The sequence below is a fragment of the Hordeum vulgare genome, chromosome 7H, assembly GCF_904849725.1.
Source record: "Hordeum vulgare subsp. vulgare chromosome 7H, MorexV3_pseudomolecules_assembly, whole genome shotgun sequence".
Classification (NCBI taxonomy): domain Eukaryota; kingdom Viridiplantae; phylum Streptophyta; class Magnoliopsida; order Poales; family Poaceae; genus Hordeum; species Hordeum vulgare.
The window spans coordinates 599,300,316-599,311,374 of record NC_058524.1 but is presented as its reverse complement, the minus strand read 5'-3'; the positions used below and the strand labels follow the sequence as shown (position 1 = coordinate 599,311,374).

At 52.2% G+C, this 11,059-nt stretch overlaps 1 protein-coding gene across 1 annotated transcript; it reads right to left on the bottom strand.

Annotated features, from left to right (window-relative positions):
- Window positions 1-6,449: 6,449 nt before the first annotated feature.
- Window positions 6,450-10,585, bottom strand: LOC123410484 (aspartic proteinase 36-like). The gene is made up of 11 exons (XM_045103431.1): window positions 10,277-10,585; window positions 9,661-9,919; window positions 9,465-9,594; window positions 9,124-9,383; window positions 8,761-8,970; window positions 8,102-8,264; window positions 7,878-7,963; window positions 7,696-7,792; window positions 7,498-7,576; window positions 7,051-7,122; window positions 6,450-6,864 (listed from the first exon to the last, which is right to left on the bottom strand). The coding sequence occupies exons 2-11, from the start codon at window positions 9,867-9,869 to the stop codon at window positions 6,746-6,748; spliced, it is 1,425 nt and encodes a 474-aa protein (XP_044959366.1). The 5' UTR covers window positions 9,870-9,919; window positions 10,277-10,585; the 3' UTR covers window positions 6,450-6,745.
- Window positions 10,586-11,059: the final 474 nt, after the last annotated feature.

The following is an 11,059-nucleotide window of genomic DNA, read 5'->3' as shown; positions in this document are numbered from 1 at the left end:
TTGCACCATGTAGTCATAAAGTGGCACAATATATCACCAAAATTGGCATTGAAAAAAAAGATAATTCAAACATACCCATGTGAGATCTAGTTTTAAAGATCTCATCGCAAGAGTTTTAGTAGTGAAAACAAATCTGAATTTCGACGCGCGATTTGATATATACAGCTTTTTAAAAATTTAAAAACTCAGAAGAAATACACATGCATTAGGAGACAAAAAAATAACACATGCATGCATGTCAGAGACCGACGTTCCTTTTAAACAAATAATGCATACGAAGTTTTAAGATTTTAAAAAAGAATTATATTTAGAACGGAGGGAATACTATACACATCACTTCTAAACAATACCAGCTGCTGTTGATTTACGTACATCTAAAAGCATTTACAACCGGATGCCTCAAAAGAATTTATAATCGGATGCCTCAAATAATCCCTTCCACGCCCACAGACGCGTCCGGTCAATGACCGGATAGGAGAGAAAAGATAAAAAGTGACCTAAACATACCCATCATATCATGCCTATACGTCCGGGCGACCGAGCGTGTCCGTGGACGTTTAGAGGGTCATATTTACTATGTACGGTTGTAGATGCTCTACCAGCTCGTGTTGTTCAGTATTCAGTTAGGTCCCTTCTCGACTCTTCTTGGTTGACCTCCTTCCTTTTTTTAACACCGTACACGCAAGCGCTCATATATACGTGCATACACTTATCCCTATAAACACGCGCACACACCTTATCCCCATGAGCACAAACAAGAGACTGAGCTGACATATCATCTTGAGATTTACGAAGTCAACATAATCACATCGCAATCGACGAGAACATATCTTTTCACTGAAACTTGAGCTCTGATGGGCTGGAGATATCATAGTCCCACCAATCATCCAACCACATGTTGGTCTGCGCTTCCAGTGTGCAGTGATGAGATCTAAGAACATCTCTAGCGGACTCCGTAAAAACGCAAACTGTAAAACTGGGATACAAATTAAAAAGACATTTTAAGGATCCATTTTAGCTACGACCGAACAAAAACTGTAAAATAAACTGTAAAACTGGGATAAAGAGCTCCTTCCTCCGGCCGGCAACGCCGGCCGCGCCTGGTCGCCTGTCGGTCGTTCCTCGTCGCCCGTCGGACGCGTCCCGTCCCCGTCAATCGCGCCCCATCACCACGCCGGCCATGCCTTGTTGTCGGTCGGCCAGTCGCCGTCGCCGGCCACCTCAGGTCCGGCCACCTCCGGTACCGCGGCCCTGGCGGCCGAACCCGCCCCCGTCCTCTCCCCGGCGGAGATGTCCTCGACGATCCGCGACCTCAACCTGGCAGTCTCGAACCTCCGGACTTTCCTCCAAGCTCCGTACGCAACCCCGCCACCACCGCCTCCGCCGCCCTTCGCGCCATCGCCCCCGGCCACCGTCGTGCCCTAGGGCCTGCCGATCACCCAGGTCCGGTGGCCGCCGTCGCCGTCACCGCTACCGACGTGGATTGACACGCCGACCTACACGACGGCGCCGCTACAGCCAACGGTGTTGCAGCCACCCGCCCCCACCTTCGGGGGGTTCGGCGGGTACACTGACACGTACGTCAGGAGCTCTGTGGTGCCGCAGCACTCCCCGTCCGCCGCGTTGGGTCGTCACGAGGGCACCTACGCGGCCTCGCCACACGTGCAGCAGCCGCCCCGCTTCACCAAGCTGGAGTTCGCCACCTACGACGGCACCGTCGACCCCCTGAACTGGCTCAATCAGTGCGACCGGTTTTTCAGGGGGCGGCGGACCATGGCGTTCGACCGCACGTGGATCGCCACCTACCACCTCCATGGCGCCGCCCAGACGTGGTACTACGCCCTCGAGCAAGACGAGGGCGGGATGCCTCCGTGGGAGCGCTTTCGCGACCTGTGTCTCCTCCGGCTCGCCCCCCCCCCCATACGTGGGAGCCGCTTGGCCGAGCTCGGTCGCCTTCTCTTCACCACCTCGGTGCAGGACTTCGCCGACCGCTTCCAGATGTTGGCCTGCCATGCGGCTAACGTCACGGCTCGCCAACGCGCCGAGCTCTTCGTCGGCGGCCTTCCCGACCACATCCGCATCGACGTCGAGATGCGCGACCCCCAGGACCTGCAGAGGGCCATTTATTACGCACGCGCGTACGAGCAGCGCGCCTACGCCCTGCAGCAGGCGATCCCGGGCCGCAACACGCGTCCCCCGACCCGCCTCGCCCCGTCGGCCGCCACCCAGACACGCCTCGCCCTGCCGGCCACTACTGCGGCTGCCCCGCGCCGACACGCACCTTCCGACGCTTGACGTCGGCCCAGCAGCTCGAGCGGCGCCGCAAGGGCCTGTGCTTCAACTGCGACGAGCCGTATGCGCCGGGTCATACGTGCGCCCACCTGTTCTACTTGGAGACCGTCGACGACGCGGAGGTGGAGGCCCTCACCGCGGAGCTCGACGCCACCACACTCTCCGAGGCCGGCGTCACGACCTACGGGCCGGTCGACGCGACCGCCTTCGTCGTCTCCCTTCATGCCATGGCTGGCATCAAGACGCCAAAGACGATGCTGCTTCCGGTGACGATCAACGAGGAGTGTCTCACCGCGCTCGTGGACACGGGTTCGACGCACAACTTCCTGTCCGGGGACGCCATGCGCCGCCTCGCACTCCAACCGGCGGGCTCAGAGAAGTTCAGCGTCACCGTCGCCAACGGGGACCGCCTTGCTTGCCAGGGGGTGGCGCGGCAGGTTCCCGTCCTCATCGGCGACGAGCCGTTCTCCATCGACTGTGTCGACATCGACCTGGGCTGCTACGACTTCATCCTCGGCATCGACTTCATGTCCACTCTCGGCCCCATCCTTTGGGACCTCGATGTGATGTCCCTCATCTTCTGGCGCGAGGGCGGCCGTCGCGTTCAGTGGACAGGCATCGGCGGCTCCGGCGCCGCGACCCCGCAGCTCCAATTGATGGCGGCCGCACTGGACGAGGCGCATCCCCTCCTGGCTGACCTCCTGCAGTAGCACAGCAACATCTTCGACGAGCCACAGGGCCTCCCTCCCGCGCGGCCCTGTGACCACCGCATCCACCTGTCGCCGTGCGCCCGTACCAGTACCCTCAGCTGCAGAAAGACGAGCTCGAGCGTTAGGTGGCGGTCATGCTCGCGCAGGGCATCATCCGGATTTCGACATCGCCGTTCTCCGCCCCGGTGCTCCTTGTGCGCAAGCCCGACGACACATGGCGCTTCTGCATCGACTACCGCGCCCTCAACGCCCTGGCGTCCAAGGACAAGTTCCCCATCCCCGTCGTAGATGAGCTCTTGGACGAGCTACACGGAGCGCGCTTCTTCACCAAGCTCGACCTTCGCTCGGGCTACCATCTGGTGCGCATGCACCCGGACGACATCGAGAAGATGACGTTCCGCACTCACCATGGCCACTTCGAGTTCCTGGTGATGCCGTTCGGCCTCTCCAACGCGCCGGCGACCTTCCAGGCCCTGATGAACGACATGCTCAGCCCATACTTGTGCTGCTTTGTGCTTGTTTTATTTGATGACATTCTTATCTATAGTGCATCTTGGGCGGAGCACCTACAGCACGTGGCCATCATCTTCAACGAGCTTCGAGTGCATCGTCTTCACCTCAAGCGCTCGAAGTGCTCGTTCGGCACGACCTCCGTCGCATACCTGGGGCACGTCATCTCGGCGGACGGGGTAGCGATGGACACGAACAAGGTCGCCCCCGTCGTCGCGTGGCCGACCCCGCGGTCGCCGCGGGCGCTCCGCAGCTTCTTGGGCCTCGCCGGCTACTACCGGAAGTACATCCGGGACTTCAGCCTCATCGTCGCGCCACTGACGCGTCTCCTTCGACGCGATGCCTTCTCCTGGGACGAGGAGGCGACTACGGCATTCGAGGCTCTCCAGCGGGCGCTCACGACGGGACCCGTCCTCCAGATGCCGGACTTTGATATGCCGTTCGTGGTGGACTGCGACGCCTCTGGCATCGGTTTCGGCGCCGTCCTCCACCAGGGCGAGGGACCGCTCACCTTCTTCAGCCGCCCCTTCGCCGCTCGCCATCACAAGCTCGCGGCCTACAAGCGTGAGCTTATTGGGCTGGTTCAGGCGGTGCGCCACTGGCGGCCTTATCTTTGGGGTCGGTCCTTCCGTGTGCGCACAGACCACTACAGCCTCAAGTTCTTGCTGGACCAGCGCCTCTCCACAGTTCCGCAGCATCAGTGGATCAGCAAGATCTTCGGCTTTGACTTCACCATTGAGTACCGCCCTGGCCGTCTCAGCACGGTCGCCGACGCCTTGTCCCGCCGCGACACTGAGGATGTCGTGGACGACGTCGCCATGGCTGGCACTATCATGTGCATCCGCTCCGGGCCATCTTTCACCTTCATCGACGACATTCGTCGGGCAACTTCGAAGGTCGCGGACGCGCAGGGCCTGCGCCAGCGCCTTGACGCCGGCGAGCTGGACGCGCCCTGGCGCTTGGACGAGGGGCTGCACCTACATGGCCGCCGCATCTTTGTGCCCGGCCATGGCGACCTGCGCCACCAGGTCCTGACCTTGGCGCACTCTGCAGGGCACGAGGGCATGCAGAAGACTCTCCATCGTCTCCGTGCTGATTTTTATATCCCCGGTGATGCCGCGATGGTCCGTGACTGGGTGCGCTCGTGCGTGACGTGCCAGCGGAACAATACGGAGGCACTACGACCCGCAGGTCTACTGCAGCCGCTAGACGTACCCTACCAGGTGTAGGCGAATATTTCCATGGACTTCGTCGAGGGCCTTCCCAAGGTGGGCGGCAAGTCCGTCATCCTCATGGTGGTTGACCGCTTCTCCAAGTACGCGCACTTCATCGCCCTGGGTCATCCATATACAGCCGCCTCCGTGGCGCGGGCCTTCTTCGACGGCATCGTCCGCCTCCACGGTTTCCTTCGTCCATCGTCAGCGATCGTGATCCCGTGTTCATGGGACATGTATGGCGGGATCTCTTTCGACTGGCGGACGTGAAGCTCCGCATGAGCACGGCGTTCCACCCTCAGACAGACGGTCAATCCGAGGTGGTCAACAAGGTGATCGCCATGTACCTGTGATGTGTTACTGGTGATCGTCCACGAGCTTGGGTGGATTGGTTGGCGCGGGCGGAGTACTGCTACAACACCTCCTATCACTCCGCCCTACGCACCACGCCTTTCGAGGTGGTCTACGGGCGCCCACCTCCGGCGATGCTCCCTTACGAGCCTGGGACGGCTCGGTCCGAGACGACGGGCGACTTACTCCGCACCCGCGATGACATTCTGGCTGAGGCGCGCCAGCGTCTTCTCCAAGCACATCAGCTGGCTCGGAAGTACTACGATGCTCATCATCGCAAGGCGGAGTTCGCGGTGGGCGATTGGGTGTGGTTGCGCCTCCTCCACAGGACCAAGCAGCCTCTGGACCCGCGCTCCAAGCGCAAATTGGGACCTCGCTACGCCGGTCCCTTTCGTGTGCTGGAGCGTGTCGGCACACTCGCATACCGCTTGGAGCTGCCAGCTGGTTCTCGCCTCCACGACGTCTTCCATGTCGGCTTACTGAAGGCCTACCGCGGGGACCCTCCTGCAGCGACGCCGGCCCTTCCTCCTACTTCGGATGGCCGCCTCCTTCCAGCTTCCGCACAGGTGGCAAAGGTGCTGCAGGCGCAGCAGCGTCTGGCATGTCTTGGTACAGTGGACCGGCCTGCCACAGGAGGAAGCGGACTTGGGAGAAGCTCGACGATTTCTGCCAGCAGTTTCCAGATGTTCAGCTCGAGGACGAGCTGTTTGAGAAGGCGGGGAGAGATGTTATGACCGGTACAACGTACCAACGGAGGAGGCCAAATAGGCAGGGTTAGTTACGGGCTTAGCCCAAGTTATCTTAGCTATCTTAGAGTCCAAGTTATATTAGAGTCCAAGTTATCTAGGGTTTAGTGGAGGTTGTCCTCCTTTATAAACGCATGTACCCCTTCGATATTAAGCAGACAATAAACAGTATTATGTTGTCGTCTCCCTCAGAAGACGGGAGCCCCAAACCCTAGCAGCCTCTCTCTCTCTCTCACGCCCCAAACCCTAGCAGCCTCTCTCTCTCTCTCTCTCTCACGCCGCGACGGCGCCCAACCACCGGCGTTCCCAACCTCACAGCCCGCACTTTCACCCCTACAACCTACGTCCGAGACCTGGTAGAACCCTAGCCTCTACCAGTCACTTATCAAACTATGGTCTTTACACTCAAAATCTTGCCAGTGAGAACAATTCCAAGTATGTTTTTCTTGGATTCCAGTATTAACATGTCACAGTTAAATTTAGAGGTGCTATGGTTTCGTAGACGTGTTGCATAACTATGGGGCAGTAATTTTATTGCTATTACTTCCCAAAATACTAATCCAAATAGTTCGCAAAACATAGTTGAATCCAAAATTTGCAAAACAAACATACAGCAATTCAGCACAAACCAAGACAAAATAAATGACATAAACATGACTAAGTAACCACGGTATCTTAAGGTTACCGGCCAATGCGCCAAGGCAGGATTTACCTCACTATTATCTATAATTCTCATCCAACGGCTCACACTACAAATTCAGATTAAAATGCATTTTACTTCAGTAAAAACAACCCTAATGATGAACTCAAATGCACCACTAATCAATACCCGTACTAGATGCAGTCATGGCACAATCAGTCCCCAAATTAACTTTCCTACTGGCTTTGTCCTCAATTTTTCTACTGAGATTTTGCTCTCATGCTAGATAACAATCTGTATGACGATCAACCATACAACAGCCACTCCAATAGCTATCAAGCCGCTGCAGTATGACGACCCGCCACTCACATCAATCCGGGTATTCTTATTGAATAACGAGCCTGACAGAAGGAAATGCCCTGTTAGTCATCACCACTAATAAGATCTATGACCCATTTGGAACATATAGATTTTATAAGGATCCCAACTGGAATAGTTAACCATTAGGGAAAGAAATCCAATGCTCCAAACAGGAGTTGATGGTTGAAATATCATGACACAGAGTAAGAGAGGAATTTTGAGCTTACAATTGTAGTCCGTCCAGCCCAAGCGCATATTCTTCAAGTCATACACAAATATCTTATCATGTAAAGCAAGGTCTGGAACCAGCCAGAGACCAATTAGACAGTGAGAACAAATTTCTAAAAGAAGGTTTAATAGTCATACATGATGTGACCATTTCATTGTAATATGTTAGTTAATTGTCCAGATAATGTTGGCATGAGGGAATTACAGTCCAGCCGGAATAATAATAGGGGTTTAAGAAAGGCATGGAGTGAAAAGCCATGATCACTATCCTAAGCCATGTATAGTTGACTGGGTGACTTACATTTGCTACTTGTATAATTATTGAGATATTTGTTGAACAACTTATTTCTTTTCAAAAATCTATGACGGAATAGCATTCTTGAAGTCTAATAGGTAATAGCTAATGTGTGCATCTTATATTGGCTCATTCAGTCAAGATAACTAACCTCCGAGTACAGTGATTCCATGGCCATTCTGGATTGCCTTGGTACTTTGCCAGCCAATGCACCACACAATATCATTGCCCTGCAAATCATGATATGATATTATTATATTTGAGACCAGTTCCCCAGAATCATAAACCAGATATGCTATTGCGAAAAGATAGATTGAAGCAGGCAGCATCAAAAGGCTGCTGAATTTACAATAGCACCCTGCTGCAAAAGATAGTTTCCTGGCTTCATTGTCATTCCAGCACCACCCTTAAAATATAGTGTGACCGTTGGAAATAACAAGTCAATGCTGGTAGAACACAAAGTATTTTTATTAGTAATTCAACATTTTTAAACACATGAACTGTTAATTTCATTCTGAGAAAGAGAAAAACCTGCTAGAAGAAAGAAAACATGTATCCCCCATCCCAGCCCGCTTGGTGCCAAAAGGACGTACAGATGGAGAGACCGCTGCAACTATCTGGAAATAGCTATTACGAATCATTAGGACCTACATATCTGAGAGTCACATACTAAAGCAATTGAAGTAATATACATTGGTCACATGCTAGTTGCTAAAAAAAAAGCAATTAAGTGTGATCTGATCCTATGAACTCACCGCACTAACAAATCCATCATAGGCTCCGTCTACAAGGTACGTTAGGGTTGTTCCTGAGTCCACTATTGGTCCTTGTTTATTTGATGTTGCAAACAAGGAAGAATCAATGGGAAGGTCTTGACCATTGACAGCAATGCCCTCCAGATTCAAGTTGTAATAAGGCCTATATTTCATCCACAATATTAACACATAAAAACTGGTTAGCATGAAAAATTCAAAAAGTTCCAAATGATAGAGCACACATTTTCCAGATTACCCTAGCTGTATTGTATTTGTAATACTGTTGGCTTCTGAAATAAGTGAACACATGTTTCTTTACGAAAGAAAACAAAGAGAAAGAAAAAGAGAGTACAGACAAAATATGGAAATAACTCAAACCGTGGGAAGGAGTCCAAGATTTATAGGAAGAAATCCGAAACCTGATGGGCAGAGTTACAAGACTGCCACCTACAACTGGGCTACATTGTAGTTCATAAATTAATTCATCTAACAAGCATATATTACCTTATAATGATAAATATTGAAAAAAATAATGGCCTCCATAATGGTTACCACCACCTCTAACAGAAGTATCTAGTATGGCTAATTAAATAAAATCGAGCGATGCTGAACTTTGAAATGTTACACACTGGAAGTAATTCAAGGGAAAATAAACTTACCCTGCTGCAAGTGGAGTATATACTAATTTTGGGCTCATGATTTCACCAAGAAGAAAAATGCCACCACCTTCTTCGGAACCTTTCAGGCAATGTGAGAACTTTTTAGGGGATAGCCCCAAAGAGTTCAGCTGTGAAGGGATAGAAAGTTGCTGCTGTCCAAATGCCAGAATCCCATCTGTAGCTGCGAGTCCTGAAAATAATTTGGTACATCTGTTTAAAAAAATTGAAACATGTTAGGGAGCAACGATGAAGAAACTCTATGGACCTTGCAAGGCAGCAAACTTCACTCTAAAGCTAATGAAAGAATAAACAATATTGTATAGTTAAACTTGATGACAATGTCAGACCAAGATGCATATTTACCCAAAAACGACAGAGGCAGAAGTATTGGCCAAGTGTTGATTTCCCATGATAGTGTCTAGATACATAGTGTCGGACACATAGTAACCCGACACTCCAGTTCCATCACCATATGTAAGATTATAACCACATAGGCTGCTTGTGGAGTCCGAGGTTTGGCAGACTTTGGAGCCTGAGTTGTCGGCAGCTTTGCAGTTATCATCCGAGCATGATACTCTGGATGATGTCGATGAAGAGTCGGGATTGTATAACTCCATTTGGTTCTGAGAAACAAAGAAGCATAATGCTAACCCGTGAGCATTTCAAATTGAGATGGATAAGGGATAGGATTACAGGAGCCTCACCTTGAGCGCACTTTTGGTCGAGCAACCCATGCAGCCCTCGCAAGCAACCCATGAGATGTCACTCCCAGTGTCAATGAGGAAAGTGTGTTCTTTCGGTGGGTTCCCTAATTTGACACTGGTATAATAAATCCTGCAAATTAAAGTTTTCAATACAATGACCGAACACAGGAGGAATGAAACTCAGAAGTTCACCCACCCATCAGCGAATGGGTTGGAGTTGCCCTGCACAGGGACATTTACCACACCCATCCTCGCGTGCCTCGCCCTGTCCAGCTCCATGAGATGCCCCAGGGGGACCCCATTGAGCGGCACCGCCCGCTCCAGCACCATGGCCGGATTCACAGCTGGAGCCGCCGTTGCCAGGAGCACCATCACCACGACCGCAGCCAACCCCGATGGCCTCATCGGAAGTAGTTTCGCACTTTAGTTGACCATATCCAGGTTTTTCCTGATTTCTGCCAAAAAAAATCAGTTACATTAGAGTAGTTTGCCCTGCTGCTGGTTTCCTAGTGCTGCCCATATAGGATGGAAATGTGACGAAAAGATAGGCATGGTGGTTCAGTGGCAGTCCCAGGAATTGGTATTAAAATTTCCGTAGTAGTGTTTTTTTGTTCAGCCTAATAAAGCCATGCATGTTTCTTCTTCTAAATAATTCTACTCTGAAACAAAGAGCCCAAGAGCTCAAACAACTCTACTAGCAAGCAAGTCTGATTATACAAATCTAATGGCAAATATGTGTGGTTGTCTACTTATGTGAACCATTTGTGAATTCAATTAATCAACACTGGAGGAAATTGGGGAAGTAAATTAACCTGCAGAAGTCAAAAGCCAAGGCGACGGAGGCAGGGAAGCCAGAACGGGGGGCTGAGCAGCGCCCCGCCACGCCAAGGGGGGGAAGGGACGCGCAATACAACCGGATCCACCCACGGCGGGGACGTGGGAGCTTGGATCACACCTCAGTCACCGGCGGCACGCCCGATCCAGCGAGTCTGGAGTACACATTGTAGTCCGGCGACGAACCCTAGGAGCTAACCAGAGACAGAGAGAGCTCTTTCCTCTGCTGCGGGACAGAGGCCTATACCCGGACACTAAGCTCGATTATAACGGTAGGCTTTGCCGCCACGGTGATGACGACGAGCAGGTTTGTACAGTAGTAGTAGCGGTGACGGTGTTAACGAAGGCAGAGGATCGGAGTCGTCTCGTTGCCACCTATCTCTCTCCCCTTGGATGATCTCGGCCGTTGCTAGACTGAACCGACCTCCCCCGGCCCCGCCGACACACTTCTTCAGATAGTATTTCAGTCTTCAGTTTACTTTGGCCCCCGTCGCCGTCTCCTCTAGAGTGATCAAACTCATCCAACGCCGTGCAACAAATGTCCACGGCATGGATTTGCCTACACGTCCCTCTTCCACCCCTAGCTCGCCGCCACCAAGTGTCCTTTGCCCTTGCACATTGCCATTCATTATGGACAACACGTGTGGCAAGTATTCGGCCAAATGTATTGACATATTTATTTTTTTTATTTTGAAGTAGACGCGATGGATTCAGACGAGGGATACTTATACGCCGAGTTCATGGATACATCCTAGCTCGTC

What these genes read in the sequence shown, in the direction of transcription:
- LOC123410484 (XM_045103431.1), bottom strand. Translation starts at nt 9,869, where the DNA reads ATGAGGCCATCGGGGTTGGCTGCGGTCGTGGTGATGGTGCTCCTGGCA. An exon ending in TCTGCCTCTGTCGTTTTTGG is followed by an intron (nt 8,971 to 9,123) that starts GTAAATATGCAT and finishes TTTTTTAAACAG; the next exon opens with ATGTACCAAATTATTTTCAG. An exon ending in TTTTGCAGCAGGGTGCTATT is followed by an intron (nt 7,577 to 7,695) that starts GTAAATTCAGCA and finishes CATGATTTGCAG; the next exon opens with GGCAATGATATTGTGTGGTG.